Source organism: Cherax quadricarinatus, chromosome 87, assembly GCF_038502225.1.
Source record: "Cherax quadricarinatus isolate ZL_2023a chromosome 87, ASM3850222v1, whole genome shotgun sequence".
Taxonomy (NCBI): Eukaryota; Metazoa; Arthropoda; class Malacostraca; order Decapoda; family Parastacidae; genus Cherax; species Cherax quadricarinatus.
In genome coordinates, this window is record NC_091378.1 from 13,190,478 (window position 1) to 13,209,276 (window position 18,799).

Below are 18,799 nucleotides of genomic sequence, written 5' to 3' on the forward strand. Positions count from 1 at the left end.
GCCGTAAAGTGAAACGCCGTAAAGCGGGGCCTTCCTGTATTATAAATGGTTACCTACCTTACCATTTTTCCTGCAGCAACATTGTGGGCTTTGCAGTGGTCACTAATTAAGCACCCCTCAAGGGAGGGTCCTTGATGCCAGTGAGGGAGGCTGTTCATCCAGTGAATTGGACTTGATTTCTCCTCCTTACATTGAACCTGATTGCCTTTTAATTCCCCCAGGCGCTGTATGACTCCTATGAGTTTGGTGCTTTCCTCATAAATGTAATAATATCCATAGTGTATACTTGTGTAGCATGTATGCTAGTTTACCATCCATGGTACACCGTTAAACTGGTGACGGTTAGGGTATTTCAATTACACCATGAGATGCTTGCCTTTGCAGCACCACAGTTAGTGATGGCTTAGGAACAGGCAAGACAGGTCGTGGCAGGCACCTACTCAGAATCTCTCTAATAAACCACCAATACAGAATCCTCATTACCTGTAATTCTTAAAATAATTAAACATGATAAATGTTATATAGCATGTATTAATACACTGTTCAGTTCTTTTGAGTTTCTTGTAATTCCTAAATTTCTTGTTAAAATCATTTAGAGAGCATATATCAAGCAAGCAATTAATTATTGCCTTATTAGTCTGAAGATAAGCATAAGTTTGCCCAAAATTCTCTGCACACCTAAATGTCACCCATCTCTGTACAAACATTGTATCATGCTGTAATAAAGAATCTGAATCTGATAGAGATATCACTCCACCCCATATCACTCATAAGAGCCCCCAGTGATCATAATAATGTAATAACTAATTGAAAAATTCTTTTTGCAGGTTCCCCAGTGGGCCTATCTTATTGTTCCTGCTCCTCTACACTCCCATAGGCATCATAATTTTTTTGCTTCGACTGTTTATATCTCTGCAGTTATTTTTGGCTGCTTCAGTTCTTCCTCACAATACTATCATTAGAAGGTAAGAAAAAATGCTTCTGATGTCACTATCTTTTTTTAATACTATTCAGAAGAAAAGTTGCAAAGATTGGTAGAGGAATTAGAGTGTGTAAAAAAAGAAAGTTAAAGATGAGCATAGAAAAGGCAAAGTAATGGAATAAAAAAGATTTGTTTAGGTGATGGAAGATTGTGTGTTTGATTTACGGAAAGGGAATTGAAAGAAGTGAATTTAAAGCATTGTCTTTAAGTGTAGCAACAAAGAGGAGGCTGAAGGCAGTGGAGATGTCCTGTCATAGATTACTGTGTGGTGTGAGTGTTATGTGGAGAATAAGGAGTGTTAAAAAAAGTTGAAAAGTGGTTATGGGATGTAGGGGTTATTCTGCACTATTCTTGAAACCTCTTAAAATGTGTGTTGGTTATGTTAGGTAAATCAGTTGAAGATTTAGTAAGGAATTAAATTGTAGTAATTTTAAGAAGAAATTCAGATATTGGTAAGAGGCTTGATAAAGACTGTAGGTCACACTGAAAGTCAGGTATATGAATGTTGTAGAGAAAGCTTCATATTTAAATTTGGTGGGAGACGGCCGACTTGTTGAAAAAAAAAAATTAATATTTTTTTACAGGATTGTTTTGAGAGTGCTGTATTCTATTATGGGTCTTGTTGTTCGGGAAGAAGCCCTAGAGAATAGAGATAATTCATGTCGTATCATCACAACCAATCACATCACACCATTTGACCATCTAGCAGTGTCCATTGTCCTACCATGTGTTACTGTAAGTATTGCCACAGTTTTTTTTTTTTTTCATTCTGCATATACCTTGATATTTTGTGCTGCTTTTGAATTTCACCAGAAATCTTCCATAGCTTTTTATGTGCCATTTGTTTATGATTTGAGACAAATCCAGTGGAATGTACTTATAAGAATCAAGGTAAGCATTACTTACCTTGAGAAAATTCTTCCCTTCAGAATTAACTCTTTCACAGTCAGTCCCTTAATATTACGGCTTGCAAGCTAGTGCCGGTCCCATAGTAGTATGCCAAAATTCTAGCAGCTTCCAATCTTGTGGGAGAAAGCTGATAGGCCTGCATATGAGAGAATGGTCTGAGTGGTCAGTGTGTGCAGTATAAAGAAAATCATGCAGTACACATTGCATAATGAGAAAAAAACTCTGAGTTTGGTTTTCATTTAAAACAGCGACTTTGCGGTGTATTTTCGCATGGTATTTATGGTTGCATTCTCGTTTTCTTGGTCACATTTGATAGAATGTAAGCAATATTACAGAACTAGAGATGATTTTGAATGGTTCATGGACTAAAAGCACCTTGAAATTGAACTCAAAGTAGCAGGAATGTTTGATTTTTGCCCATGTTCAAGAGTAAACAAATCATGTCACACATTCAGGAGTAAACAAATCACGTCACACGTCCAGTACTGGTGGGTCTAATATGCTTTCACAAATGTTTTTTTTTTTTTTTTTTTTTTCTCTCTCTCAAGTTGGTCGTCTCCCACCGAGGCAGGGTGACCCAAAAAGAAAGAAAATCCCCAAAAAGAAAATACTTTCATCATTATTCAACACTTTCACCACACTCACACATTATCACTGCTTTTGCAGAGGTACTCAGAATACAACAGTTTAGAAGCATATACGTATAAAGATACACAACATATCCCTCCAAACTGCCAATATCCCAAACCCCTCCTTTAAAGTGCAGGCATTGTACTTCCCATTTCCAGGACTCAAGTCCGACTATATGAAAATAACCGGTTTCCCTGAATCCCTTCACTAAATATTACCCTGCTCACACTCCAACAGATCGTCAGGTCCCAAGTATCATTCGTCTCCATTCACTCCTATCTAACACGCTCATGCATGCTTGCTGGAAGTCCAAGCCCCTCGCCCACAAAACCTCCTTTACCCCCTCTTTCCAACCCTTTCGAGGACGACCCCTACCCCTCTTTCCTTTCCCTATAGATTTATATGCTTTCCATGTCATTCTACTTTGATCCATTCTCTCTAAATGACCAAACCACCTCAACAACCCCTCTTCTGCCCTCTGACTAATGCTTTTATTAACTCCACACCTTCTCCTAATTTCCACACTCCGAATTTTCTGCATAATATTTACACCACACATTGCCCTTAGACAGGACATCTCCACTGCCTCCAACCGTCTCCTCGCTGCTGCATTTACCACCCAAGCTTCACATCCATATAAGAGTGTTGGTACTACTATACTTTCATACATTCCCTTCTTTGCCTCCATAGATAACGTTTTTTGACTCCACATATACCTCAATGCACCACTCACCTTTTTTCCCTCATCAATTCTATGATTAACCTCATCCTTCATAAATCCATCCGCCGACACGTCAACTCCCAAGTATCTGAAAACATTCACTTCTTCCATACTCCTCCTCCCCAATTTGATATCCAATTTTTCTTTATCTAAATCATTTGATACCCTCATCACCTTACTCTTTTCTATGTTCACTTTCAACTTTCTACCTTTACACACATTCTCAAACTCATCCACTAACCTTTGCAATTTTTCTTTAGAATCTCCCATAAGCACAGTATCATCAGCAAAAAGTAACTGTGTCAATTCCCATTTTGAATTTGATTCCCCATATACTGGTATTATTTATACCATAACAATACATCTTCTATTTTTTGTGTGAATAAAAATTCAAAATGGAAAGCAAGCATAATATAATAGGGACCTAGAAACATGACTAATGAACAGAGAAAATGTTATTTTAGTGCTAGGAATGTTTGCATTGTTAATTCTGGACCCTATTTTAAAATTGGCCTTCCTTGAATTGTGTATGAAATTGGCCAAATTACCAATTTTTGATCACTTTATTGTATAGTTGAAATCGGTAAATGGGTCGTTTCTTGTACTGAATCAATAGAAAAAAAGGAGTTATAGCGAAATAGCTATGAGTTTGGCTGACTGGAACAATGGAATTGGCCAAAAATAGGGCTTAAAGTGGGCAAAATCACCGATGCATCAATATCACCAAGACTGCTAGCTTTCCAAGAGTGTAATTCTGTAAGTTTTTCCATCAAATTTCGTACTTTTGGTGTCGTAACCATCGGGAAAAGATTATCATTTCATTAGAATTTTTTTTTTTTTTTTTAAATTCTTGACACTGAGAGCAAGTTTGTGAGCAAGGGTCTCAACAGTGCAAAGATTAAAATACTGCAGCTATTTGAATTAAATATTTATTTTTATATAGCATTCTGCATATTTCATTTATATATTTCTGTGAATTCAAAATTGACGTAAAAGAAGTTCGAACTTTTCAGATTTGTTATACAGGAGTGTTTCATGCTTGAAGATCTATCCTTGGGATATGCAGCATTTAATATGCAGTATTATTGTCCACCTGCTTGCTGGATGAAATTATATAATACTGTCAGACATAAGATGAAAGCTTAATATTAATTTTGACATAATTTTTCCCAAATTCTTGTAAGTGGAATTCAGATCATTATGCTGTGAAAAGCATTCTGATGGTAGAATTCCCCTCCCTCGTACATAAATAACCTGCACGTAGGAGAGAGAAAAGCTTATGATGACGTTTCGGTCTGACTTGGACCATTCACAAATCACACTGACAGAAGAGAATGTGAGAGTCAGGAGGTGAGGAGGACGGATGGGAGAAAGAGAGGAAGTAGTGGTGGCAGCAGTAATGATGGTAATGGAAATAGTAGTAGAATTAGTAAAAAGTAGGGGGAGTAATTTTTGCCACAAGAGATAGAAAGGAGAGAGAAGAAAGCAATAGTAATACAGTGGACCCTCGGTTTTCATGTTTAATCCATTCCAGAGAGATCGGCAAAAACTGAAACCATTTTCCCCACAATCAAAGTTTATTCTTGATAAGGATTACAATGCGGGGTTTACAGATTTTGGTTATTGTGTGGTTTACATGTAATAAAATACTAGTTACAGAGGGAGCCACTAGAACACCTAGCATGGCTAGGCATTTCGGGCAAACTTAGATTAATTCTTAACCCTAATTATTACAAATTGTGGAGTAAGTTGATTAAATACTAAGTGACTAAATACTAGTTTGTGAGTTTAGCAATGTGAATGCTTTTGTTATGGCACAATACATAGTTTCTATATTGGAGTATCACAGGCAAACTTGTGACTAGTTAGGAATCATTATTTTAAGATTAAGATACATATTTCTGTGCTTTTAGTCAAATGGGTGAGTGAGTGAAAGTGTAAGTGTGAACCACCAGGTGGTTTTATGTAGTTAGTTGATGGGGTGTATCAGGGAGATTAGATGTTTTCTAACAGTAGTTTTGAAGGTGGTGAAAGTGTCTGCAGTTCTAGAGTTTTCAGGTATGGTGTTCCAGATTTTAGGGCCTTTGACATACATTGAATTTTTGTGAAGGTTTAGTCGGACACGGTGAATGTCGTAGAGATGTTTGTGTCTGGTGTTATGCTTGTGGGTCCTGTCACAACTATCAAGAAAGCATTTTAGGTCAAGGTTAATATTGGAATTTAAGGTCCTGTATATGTAGATTGCACAGTAGTAAGTGTGGATGTTCTGAACAGGGAGTAAGTTTAGATCTATGAAGAGTGGGGGGGGAGGGGGTGTTGCCAGGGATGGGATTTAGTGATTATTCTTACTGCAGCTTTTTGTTGTGTTATTATTGGCTTTAGGTGTACTGCTGCAGTTGATCCCCAAGCACAGATAGCATAGGTGAGGTATGGATAAATGAGTGAATGGTATAGTGTGAGAAGGGCATTTTGCGGAACGTAGTATCGTATCTTGGAGAGGATCCCAACTGTTTTGCATACTTTTTTTGATATGTGTTGGATATGGGTGCTGAAATTCAGATTGTTGTCGAGGTATAGTCCTAGGAATTTACCCTCATTATGTCTGGCAATTAGAGTGTTGTCGATCTTAATGTTTAGTTGCACAGCACCTGCTCTGATACCAAACATAATATAGTAGGTTTTGTCAGTGTTAAGTGTAAGTGTATTGGCTGTCATCCAAGTTGATATTTTGAGCAGCTCCTCATTAACAATGGTGTTGAGGGTGGCAAGATTAGGGTGAGAGATGACATAAGTCATGTCGTCAGCAAAGAGAATGGGTTTTAGGTGTTAGGATATGTTTGGAAGATCATTGATGTAAATGAGGAAGAGCAGGGGTCCAAGGACACTTCCCTGCAGAACTCCAGTATCAAGTGGCCGTGTTGATGATGCTGTGTCTTTAATGGTGACATACTGATACCTATTAGTAAGGTAGGATTTGAAATATGCAAGCGCATGGCCTCTTATACCATAATGGTCAAGTTTGTGGAGTAGGATGCCATTGTCTACTGTGTCAAAGCTTTTTTTAGGTCAATAAAAATTCCTAGTGGATATTCCTTATTTTCCAATGCTGTGTAAAGCAGATCTAGCATTTTTACAAATAATGTAAATCCAGTTAATCTGTTCCAGACACCCAGAAGTATTAACAAGCAAATTTTTTTTTTACCTTAACCCTTTCAGGGTTGGTGCCGCACTAGTACGGCTTGCATGCCAGGATTGGTGCCGTACTAGTACGCATAAATTCTAGCACCTTCATATCTAGTGAGAGAAAGCTGGTAGGCCTACATGTGAAAGAATGGGTCTATGTGGTCAGTGTGCACAGTATAAACAAATTCCTGCAGCACACAGTGCATAATGAGAGAAAAAAAACTCCGACCGTGTTTTTGGTTTAAAACAGCGACTTTGCAGTATATTTTCGTATGGTATTTATGGTTGTATTCTAGTTTTCCTGGTCTCATTTTATAGAATGGGAGACATATTACAGAAATTGAGATGATTTTGATTGGTTTCACAATGAAAAGTACCTTGAAATTGAGTTCAAAGTAGCAGAAATGTTTGATTTTTGCCAAAGTTCAAAAGTGAACAAATCATGCCATGCATCCAATACACGTCAACTGGTGAGTCTAATATTCTTTCACAAGTGCACTGATATTATTTTTACCATTTCTACACTAATGCAGTAGTCTGCATAACAATAAATCTAATATTTTTTGTGAGAATAAAAATTCAAAGTGGAAACCAAAAGAAATATAACAGAGGCCTGGGGACGTGACTAATGAACAGGGAAAATGTTATTTTAGTGCCAGGAATGTCTGTCTTGTTTATTCTGGACCCTATTTGGAAATTGGCATCTTTTGAAATTTGTGTGAAATTGGCAAAATTATCAATTTCTGACCACTTTATTGGATAGTTGAAATGGGTAAATGGGTAGTTTCTTGTACTCATTCGATAGAAAAACGGAGTTCTAGCGAAATAGATACGATTTTTGTCGACTGGTACATTGGAATTGGCCGAAAATAGGGCTCAAAGCGGGCGAAATCGCAGATGCGTAAATGTCGTCGAGACTGCTAACTTTGCGAGAGCATAATTCCGTAAGTTTTCCATCAAATTTCATACTTTTCATGTCATTTTGATTGGGAAAAGATTCTCTTTCATTTCATAAGAAAAAATAATTTTTTTTTTTCGAAAAATTTCCAACCCTGAGAACAAGTTTAGGATAGGGCCTGCTGGCCCTGAAAGGGTTAGAGATAGATTTACATGCACAAAAGAATGAACATTCAACATGACACTTTTATTGAAGACTGTTGTTGGTGGATGAAAGACAGGGAGGAGGAGATAGGGAAGACAGGGAGGAGGGGAGAGGGAAGAGAGGTTATTCTTTGGAAGGAAAATCCCTCTCCATAAGGACTCTAGGTACCAAGTCCTTATCCTGGGTCACTTCCTTTCTTTGTTTTTTAATGTCACTAGGACCAGCTTGAGAGTCACTGGACCCCTGTCGCACAAAATATCTGTCCAGATAGGTCTGTTTCTGGCGTCTCTTTAAGATTTGCCTAAAATGGGACATGGCATTGTCATTGTAAAAGTCGCCGGCACGGATTGCAACAGTTTTCTCAGCGTGATGTTCCTCCACAAATGAATGCACCCTAGTCCACATTGCACAAATCTTCTTAATCTCTGAAGAAGGCACCTTCTTCCATCTCTCTTCCTCCTCTGAAGCAATTTCCTGAGCTGTGGTCTGTTGCTGTTACAGATGAAGCTCTTGCAGCTCATCAGTGGTTAGCTCTTGATTGTGGTCCTCCGCCAACTCTTCTACATCCTGGCCACTCACATCCAACCCCATGGAATTCCCCAGTGCCACAATACTTTCGACAACAGGCAGAGGGTCGACAGGGTCAGCCCCAAACCCTTCAAAATCCCTCTCTTGGACTCAATCTGGCCACAATTTTCTCCAAGCAGAGTTCATCGTCCTGGAAATCACTCCCAGCCAAGCTTTATGTATAAGGCTTATGCAGTGGAAGATGCTGAAGTGATCCCTCCAGAATTCTCTTAGGGTCAATTCAGAGTCCGAGGTTATGTCAAAGCACCCTTGAAACATTGCTTTGGTGTACAGTTTTTTGAAGTTTGCAATGATCTGCTGGTCTACGGGCTGGATGAGAGGAGTTGTGTTAGGAGGCAAGAACTTCACTGTTACAAAACTGAATTCCTTAGACAATTGGTCTTCCAAGTCTGGAGGATGAGCAGGAGCACTGTCCATTAACAGAAGCCACTGGAGTGGCAATTTATTATCCAGGAGGTATTCACACTCGGGCCAAGCTCTTCATTGAACTATTCCAGGAAAATTTCCCTCATGATCCATGCCCTACTCTTAGCCTTCCACATCACACACAATTTACTCTTGATGACACTTGTTTTTCTTGAAAACACTGGGATTTTCAGAGTGATACACCAGTAAAGGCTTCACTTTGAAATCCCCACTAGCATTACTACACAACAAGAGAGTTAGCCCGTCTTTCATAGGCTTGTGTCCTGGGAGTGCCTTTTCTTCCCGTGTGATGTAGGTCCTCTTTGGCATTTTCTTCCAAAAGAGGTCTGTTTCGTCACAATTGAACACTTGTTGGGGTTGGAATTTTTCAACCTCTACATAGTTTTCGAATTCCCACACACATTTTTCAGCCGCATGTTTGTCTGAACTGGCACCCTTACTATGCCTTTCAACACTGTGTATGCCACTTTGCTTCTTGAATTTTTCAAATCAGCCTTTGCTGGCCTTAAATTCACCAACATCAGCACTCGTTGCAGGCATTTTCTTTGAGATCGTCATGCAACTGCCTTGCCTTTTCACAAATTATTGACTGTACAACACTATCTCCCACTAACTGTTTCTCTTGATCCATACCAACAACAATTTCTCCACATCTTTAATTGTTTGGGATCTCTGTTTCATTATCGCATTCACCCTTTTTGCAACATCAGCTTCCATGATTTCTTTTTTCTTCGCCACAATGGAGCTGATGGTTGATGGCGCCTTCCTGTACATCCTGCCGAGTTCAGCAATGTGTATGCCACTATCATATTTTTGAACGATTTCTTTTTTCATTTCTGCGGTGTTCCTCACTTTCTTTACCAAAGGACTGGCACCAGGAGCTTTCTTTGGGGCCACGGTGGCTTATTTAGCAGTCACACACAATAAACAAGTGCCAAAAGCAATGGATTATTACAAAATGTTTCGTATGACCTCGCAGGATATGTTCACTTGCTGAGAAACAGTGTGACACTGCCTGAGAATGAGTTTGGGAGGCAGCTTTGTCTGCATGCTGGGCACTGGGCAGGTTCCATACCATAAATGAAAATGGAGGAAATCGACGGCAATATTTTGACGAAAAAAAGTCGGCAAAAATGGAAATCGGCGATAACGGAGATTGACGAAAAGGGAGGGTTCACTGTAGTAGAAAAGGTAGAAGTTAGAAACAGAAATAGTAGTAACAAAGTGATAGTCATCGTAGAGGTAAAAGTGGAGTAAGTCCAAGGACGAGAAAAAGGAGCACTGCAGGAGAGCTAAGGGCCCACAGGAAGCAGGACCAAAGATACAGGGAGGAGGGGGAAACCGAAGGACAGAACACACTGGGCAGAAGAAAGGAAAAGCAAAGAAAGAAATATGGAAAAATTGTAAAGAAGACATAAGGAGAGAAGAAAAGATCAGGTCAAATCACAAGTGCTATTTGTGTATTGTTCCAGTCATGGTGCTGTGCCTTTTTGTTCCTCTCACTAATATTTGTTGTCATTGCTGAAAAATGTTTCCCTTTGTTTAAGATTTGGGCATCGAATGCAGAGCATATTTCTGGTTGTCCCTTCCCTGCTTATAACCCCATATAGATCATTGCCAGCAACACTGCAGAAATATGACATGACATGGTACTTAACCAGGTTATGGTCAGATTTGTAAATTTGGATTCATTAGGATTCATAGAGCTTTTACATTCTCCATCATTATGTGAGTTTAAAAAAAAAATACCAGTTCTTGTTGTTCAATCACTGAAATGTAACTATAACATTTGTTTTGATTTTGTGTCAATGAAATATCATTTTAGAATTGTTTACATTTCAGAAGAGTTGAAGTACAGTACAGCTTTTTGGCATTCCGCTAATACGGCGATCCCAAATTATGACCAAAACTTTCTATATGGCAAGTTTGTTTACATTTATGGTTTGTTTACATTCTCCATGAGCACATCTCTCTATTATGTAATAATAATCACTCTTCGGCACGTTAAATGTCTAATTTTACGTTAATACAGTGGACCCCCGGTTAACGATTTTAATCCGTGCAAGAGGGGTAATTGTTATGCGAAATAATCGCTATGTGAATGAATTTTCCCCATAAGAAATAATGGAAATCAAATTAATCCGTGCAAGACACCAAAAAGTATGAAAAAAAAAATTTTACCACATGAAATATACATTTTCCCACACACAAAGAGAAGGATACATGCACAATAGTAGAGTAGTACATGCACAGTATATATTGTGCATGTACTAGTCTACTAAATGAAGAATAAATGACACTTACCTTTATTGAAGATGCAGCAATGACTGATGAGACACTGTGTCCTGGGAGTGCCTTTTCCTCCTGAGTACTGTAGGTCCTGTTTGGCATTTTCTTCCAGAACAGGCCTTATCACACTGTGTATGCCACTTCGATTCTTAAATCTCTCAAACCAACCTTTGCTGGCTTTAAATTCACCAATATGAGCACTAGTTCCAGGCATTTTTCCCTGTTCACCTGGGTGTTAGTCAACTTGTGTGGGTTGCATCCTGGGAGACAAGATTAAGGACCCCAATGGAAATAAGTTAGACAGTCTTCGATGACACTGACTTTTTTGGGTTATCCTGGGTGGCAAATCCTCTGGGGTTAATTGTTTCTTGGTATTCTCAATAAGCCACACCAACAACGGTGCTACAGCAGCAGCAGCAGCTGACAGTGCAGCAGCAGCAGCAGCTGACAGTGCAGCAGCAGCAGCAGCTGTACCACCAATAGTAGCGATGGTTGATTGGGGTTTATTATACAACCTGGCCAGCTCGGAGACATGCACTCCACTTTCATACTTATCAATGATCTTTTTCTTCATCTCTATTGTAATTCTCACCCTTATTGCTGTAGGGTTGGCACTAGAAGCTTTCTTGGGGCCCATGGTCACTTATTTTCCAGAAAAAGCACCGAAAACACTGTAATAATACGAAATATTCCGATTGTATGCTTGGATGTTACCGCGGAGGCTGGCTGGTAAACAATGCCACCGGCGGAACACGTGAGCGTGGCTCAGGCCGCACATTGGACGCGTCTCGGACGAAAATCGGTAAGCGGGTTTTTAAGCGGTATGTGAGGCAAAATTTTTGCAATTAAAGTAAGCGGTATGCGAAATAATCGCTATGTGATGCCATCGTTATGCGGGGGTCCACTGTATAGGCATTTTCATTAATCCATCTATGATATTTTCTTCAAAATTATATAAGAAACTATAGGTAGTAGGTTGGTAGACAGCAACCACCCAGGGAAGTACTACCGTCCTGCCAGATGACTGTGAAACAGAAACCTGTAACTGTTTTGCATGATGGTAGGATTGCTGGTTTCTTTTTCTGTCTCATAAACACGCTAGATAACAGGGATATCTTGCTACTCCTACTTACACTTTGGTCACACTTCACAGACACGCACATGCATATATATATACATACATCTAGGTTTTTCTCCTTTTTCTAAATAGCTCTTGTTCTTCTTTATTTCTTCTAATGTCCATGGGGAAGTGGAAAAGAATCTTTCCTCCATAAGCCATGCGTGTCGTTGAGGCGACTAAAATGCCGGGAGCAATGGGCTAGTAATCCCTTCTCCTGTAGACATTTACTAAAAAAGAGAAGAAGAAAAACTTTATAAAACTGGGATGCTTGAATGTGCGTGGATGTAGTGCGGATGACAAGAAACAGATGATTGCTGATGTTATGAATGAAAAGAAGTTGGATGTCCTGGCCCTAAGCGAAACAAAGCTGAAGGGGGTGGGGGGGTTTCGGTGGGGGGAAATAAATGGGATTAAATCTGGAGTATCTGAGAGAGTTAGAGCAAAGGAAGGGGTAGCAGTAATGTTGAAGGATCAGTTATGGAAGGAGAAAAGAGAATATGAATGTGTAAATTCAAGAATTATGTGGATTAAAGTAAAGGTTGGATGCAAAAAGTGGGTCATAATAAGCGTGTATGCACCTGGAGAAGAGAGGAATGTAGAGGAGAGAGAGAGATTTTGGGAGATGTTAAGTGAATGTATAGGAGCCTTTGAACCAAGTGAGAGAGTAATTGTGGTAGGGGACCTGAATGCTGAAGTAGGAGAGACTTTTAGAGAGGGTGTGGTAGGTAAGTTTGGGGTGCCAGGTGTAAATGATATTGGGAGCCCTTTGATTGAACTTTGTATAGAAAGGGGTTTAGTTATAGGTAATACATATTTTAAGAAAAAGAGGATAAATAAGTATACAAGATATGATGTAGGGCAAAATGACAGTAGTTTGTTGGATTATGTATTGGTAGATAAAAGACTGTTGAGTAGACTTCAGGATGTACATGTTTATAGAGGGGCCACAGATATATCAGATCACTTTCTAGTTGTAGCTACACTGAGAGTAAAAGGTAGATGGGATACAAGGAGAATAGAAGCATCAGGGAAGAGAGAGGTGAAGGTTTATAAACTAAAAGAGGAGGCAGTTAGGGTAAGATATAAACAGCTATTGGAGGATAGATGGGCTAATAAGAGCATAGGCAATGGGGTCAAAGAGGTATGGGGTAGGTTTAAAAATGTAGTGTTAGAGTGTTCAGCAGAAGTTTGTGGTTACAGGAAAGTGGGTGCGGGAGGGAAGAGGAGCGATTGATGGAATGATGATGTAAAGAGAGTAGTAAGGGAGAAAAAGTTAGCATATGAGAAGTTTTTACAAAGTAGAAGTGATGCAAGGAGGGAAGAGTATATAGAGAAAAAGAGAGAGGTTAAGAGAGTGGTGAAGCAATGTAAAAAGAGAGCAAATGAGAGAGTGGGTGAGATGTTATCAACAAATTTTGTTGAAAATAAGAAAAAGTTTTGGAGTGAGATTAACAAGTTAAGGAAGCCTAGAGAACAAATGGATTTGTCAGTTAAAAATAGGAGAGGAGTGTTATTTAATGGAGAGTTAGAGGTATTGGGAAGATGGAGGGAATATTTTGAGGAATTGTTAAATGTTGATGAAGATAGGGAAGCTGTGATTTCGTGTATAGGGCAAGGAGGAATAACATCTTGTAGGAGTGAGGAAGAGCCAGTTGTGAGTGTGGGGGAAGTTCGTGAGGCAGTAGGTAAAATGAAAGGGGGTAAGGCAGCCGGGATTGTTGGGATAAAGATAGAAATGTTAAAAGCAGGTGGGGATATAGTTTTGGAGTGGTTGGTGCAATTATTTAATAAATGTATGGAAGAGGGTAAGGTACCTAGGGATTGGCAGAGAGCATGCATAGTTCCTTTGTATAAAGGCAAAGGGGACAAAAGAGAGTGCAAAAATTATAGGGGGATAAGTCTGTTGAGTATACCTGGTAAAGTGTATGGTAGAGTTATTATTGAAAGAATTAAGAGTAAGACGGAGAATAGGATAGCAGATGAACAAGGAGGCTTTAGGAAAGGTAGGGGGTGTGTGGACCAGGTGTTTACAGTGAAACATATAAGTGAACAGTATTTAGATAAGGCTAAAGAGGTTTTTGTGGCATTTATGGATTTGGAAAAGGCATATGACAGGGTGGGTAGGGGGGCAATGTGGCAGATGTTGCAGGTGTATGGTATAGGAGGTAGGTTACTGAAAGCAGTGAAGAGTTTTTACGAGGATAGTGAGGCTCAAGTTAGAGTATGTAGGAAAGAGGGAGATTATTTCCCAGTAAAAGTAGGCCTTAGACAAGGATGTGTTATGTCACCGTGGTTGTTTAATATATTTATAGATGGGGTTGTAAGAGAAGTAAATGCGAGGGTCTTGGCAAGAGGCGTGGAGTTGGAAGATAAAGAATCACAAACAAAGTGGGAATTGTCACAGTTGCTCTTTGCTCTTGGGAGATTCTGAAGAGAAGTTGCAGAGATTGGTGGATGAATTTGGTAGGGTATGCAAAAGAAGAAAATTAAAAGTGACTACAGGAAAGAGTAAGGTTATGAGGATAACAAAAAGATTAGATGATGAAAGATTGGATATCAGATTGGAGGGAGAGAATATGGAGGAGGTGAATGTATTCAGATATTTGGGAGTGGACGTGTCAGCGGATGGGTCTATGAAAGATGAGGTGAATCATAGAATTGATGAGGGGAAAAGGGTGAGTGGTGCACTTAGGAGTCTGTGGAGACAAAGAACTTTGTCCTTGGAGGCAAAGAGGGGAATGTATGAGAGCATAGTTTTACCAACGCTCTTATATGGGTGTGAAGCATGGGTGATGAATGTTGCAGCGAGCAGAAGGCTGGAGGCAGTGGAGATGTCATGTCGTAGTTTGGAAGTTAGGAGGAGGTGCGGAATTACCAAAACTGTTGTCCAGAGGGCTGAGGAAGGGTTATTGAGGTGGTTCGGACATGTAGAGAGAATGGAGCGAAACAGAATGACTTCAAGAGTGTATCAGTCTGTAGTGGGAGGAAGGCAGGGTAGGGATCGGCCTAGGAAAGGTTGGAGGGAGGGGGTAAAGGAGGTTTTGTGTGCGAGGGGCTTGGACTTCCAGCAGGCATGCGTGAGCGTGTTTGATAGGAGTGAATGGAGACAAATGGTTTTTAATACTTGACGTGCTGTTGGAGTGTGAGCAAAGTAACATTTATGAAGGGGTTCAGGGAAACCGGCAGGCTGGACTTGAGTCCTGGAGATGGGAAGTACAGTGCCTGCACTCTGAAGGAGGGGTGTTAATGTTGCAGTTTAAAAATTGTAGTGTAAAGCACCCTTCTGGCAAGACAGTGATGGAGTGAATGATGGTGAAAGTTTTTCTTTTTCGGGCCACCCTGCCTTGGTTGGAATTGGCCAGTGTGTTAATAAAAAAAATATATATATAAGAAACATGTTACATAGCATATAAACATGCTGTTTATATGCTATGGAGGTGTGGTTGCCGGGTAGAGGGAAAACATTACGTAATATACTAATAATACAGTGGACCCCCGGTATTCAATATTAATCCGTTCCTGAGAGCTCATCAAATACCGATAATATCGAAAACCGAATCAGTTTTCCTCATAAGAAATAATGGAAATCAAATTAATCCGTGCAAGACACCCAAAAGTATGAAAAAAAATTTTTACTACATGAAATATTAAGTTTAATGCAATAGAATAATTACAATAACAATAAAATAATTGACACTTACCTTTAATGAAGATCTGGTGATGATTGATGGGATGGGAGGAGGGGAGAGGTGTTAGTGTTTAGAAGGGGAATCCCCTTCCATTAGGGCTTGAGGTAGCAAGTCCTTTTCCGGGGTTACTTCCCTTCTTCTTTTAATGCCACTAGGACCAGCTTGAGAGTCACTGGACTTCTGTCGCACAACATAACTGGTAGCCTCACCATGCCTAATCACACTATGTATGCCACTACGATTCTTAAATCTTTCAAACCAACCTTTGCTGGCTTTAAATTCACTCACATCACCACTAGTTGCAGGCAATTTCTTTACCAAATCGTCATGCAACTGCCTAGCCTTTTCACAAATGATCGCTTGAGAGATGCTATCTCCTGCTATCTGTTTTTCATTTATCCACACCAATAACAATCTCTCAACATTTTCTAACACTTGCGGTCGCTGTTTCGTAATCACAGTTGCACCTTTTGCAAGAACAGCTTCCTTGATTGCCGTTTTCCTGGTCACTATAGTAGAGATGGTTGATTGGGGTTTATTATACAACCTGACCAGCTCTGACACACGCACTCCACTTTCGTACTTTGCAATTATCTCTTTCTTCATTTCATAAGTCATTAGTGACTTTTTTCTCGAAGGGTTGGCACTAGAAGCTTTCTTGGGGCCCATGGTGACTTATTTGGCAGAAACAAGCACCAAACAGTGATAATATGGATAATTTGGAATGTACCGAATGTATCCTTAGATGCGCGCACACTGGCTGGCTTGTAAACACTGGCACATACGGGGCAGTTCAGGCCACACATGGACAGGTCTCGTACGAATCGTATCGAATACCGAGGAAAATTTTTTGCATCGAAAACCGGATTTATCGAATACAGATGTCATCGAATACCGGGGGTCCACTGTAATCACTCTTGGGCACATTAAATGTCTTATTTTACGTTAATATAGACATTTTCATTAATCCATCTAGTATTATATTTATTATAACACATAAATATTTTTTGTTTATATACTAAGGAGGTGTGGTAGCCGGGCGGAGGGAAAACATTACGTCATTCCCCTCAATACATAACGCTTTTGTTTACAATTCTTGGCATGAATTATTCATTACTTCTCCATTTGTTTATGATGGCATCTAAAGGTAGTTGATAGAAACGATTAAACTCGGTGAACATGGTATGTCGATGGTAATAATATGTCTCTGGACCACATTAAATATCGTGTAGCTATGTAGGTAGGTGTAGGTATGTAGCCCATGTGGACTACATGCCTACATTATTATTATAACTGATAATTGTATGTATGTGTACCTGTACCCAAGTAAACTTACACACTGTGCTGGCATGCAGGTACACATTAAAATCACTAAGAGTGTCTTATTAGTCTTGAAGATGCCATATTAATAATGATAATAATAACACAATAATAATCCCTCTAAGGAGCACTAAATATCATATAAAACGTTAAAATAGACATTTTGCTTAATCCATCTAAATACACCCCACAGTAGAATAAATTAACATAAATATGAGATGTGGTAGCCAGGTGACTTGTAGGACTTGTGGTAGCCAGGTGAGCCAGGCGACTTGTAGTGGTACCAAGCAACTTGTTGTGGTTGTGATAGCCAAGCAACTTGTGGTAGCCAGGCAACTTGTGGTAGCCAAGCGACTTGTAGGACTTGTGGTAGCCAGGCAACTTGTGGTAGCCAGGCAACTTGTAGGACTTGTGGTAGCCAAGCAACTTGTGGTAGCCAGGCAACTTGTAGGACTTGTGGTAGCCAGGCAACTTGTAGTTCAACATCAGAGAAAATGTGTCACTATAATATTACTGGGGGTAACTAGAAAATTATTCCTTTCATATGCCTTCACTCAGGGTTTCATTTCTTCTAAAAATGGTGTTACATGAGAATGTGAGTGTTTCTCTCTATTTATTCTACTGTATCAACATGGAGACAACTTGTACACAATGTAGTAACGAAAACCAGATGCATTTGTCTGGTTTGTTTACATTATGTGTGGGTGGGATTGGGCTGCCCTTCCTGGCTGCCCATACTTCCCAACCTGACTTCATACAAATAAAGCTCACCTCTCACCCTACATTAAGACTACAAATATTTTAAGGTAATTAATGAGTGTACTATATATGCATTTTATAGCTTTAGGGAGCTTAATGTCATAGTAGGTATAAGTGGCCAGGCAGGATGCCATACCTCCCACATGACTTTCTACAAATAAATACTTTTCACCTCTCACCTTACATTAAGACTATTAAGACTACAAATTTTTTAAGGTAAATAATACGTGTACTGTGTGTGCATTTTATCGCTCTAGGGAGCTTTAACCCTTTCAGGGTTTTTGACGTACTAGTATGCCTAAATTCTAGCGCCCTCAAATCTAGTGAGAGAAAGCTGGTAGGCCTACATATGAAAGAATGGGTCTATGTGGTCAGTGTGCGCAGTATAAAAAAAATCCTGCAGCACACAGTGCGTAATGAGAAAAAAAAACTTTGACCATGTTTTTGGATTAAAACAGCGAATTTGCACTGTATTTTCGTATGGTATTTATTGTTGTATTCTAGTTTTCCTGGTCACATTTTATAGAATGGAAGACATATTACAGAAATTGAATTGATTTTGACTGGTTTTACAGTGAAAAGTACAGTACCTTGAAATTGAGCTCAAAGTAGCAGAAATGTTCGATTTTTACCAAAGTTCAAAAGTAAACAAATCATGCTAAGCGTCCAATACATGTCAACTGGTGAGTCTAATATTCTTTCACAAGTGCGCTGATATTATTTATACCATTTCTACACTAATGCAGTAGTCTGCATAACAGTAAATCTTCTATTTTTTGTGAGAATAAAAAATTCAAAGTGGAAAGCAAAAGAATGTAAGAGGGGTGTGGGGACGTGACTAATCAACAGAGGAAATGTTATTTTAGTGCCAGGAATATTTTTCTTGTTTATTCTGGACCCTATTTGGAAATTGGCATCTTTTGAAATTTGTGTGAAATTGGCAAAATTGCTAAATTCTGACTGCTGTATTGGATAGTTGAAATCAGTAAATGAGTGGTTTCTTGTACTCATTCGATAGAAAAAATGGAGTTCTAGTGAAATAGTTATGATTTTTGTTGATTAGTACACTGGAATTGGTTGA

At 39.3% G+C, this 18,799-nt stretch overlaps 1 protein-coding gene across 1 annotated transcript in view; it reads left to right on the forward strand.

Annotated features, from left to right (window-relative positions):
* The window catches only part of LOC128703846 (lipid droplet-regulating VLDL assembly factor AUP1), a 168,237-nt gene that overhangs the window by 23,491 nt on the left and 125,947 nt on the right, over positions 1-18,799 (forward strand). The window contains exons 2-3 of the mRNA XM_053798687.2: positions 828-965; positions 1,567-1,717. Of these exons, the coding sequence (XP_053654662.2) occupies positions 828-965; positions 1,567-1,717 (289 nt within the window). The remainder of the gene's footprint in view (positions 1-827; positions 966-1,566; positions 1,718-18,799) is intronic.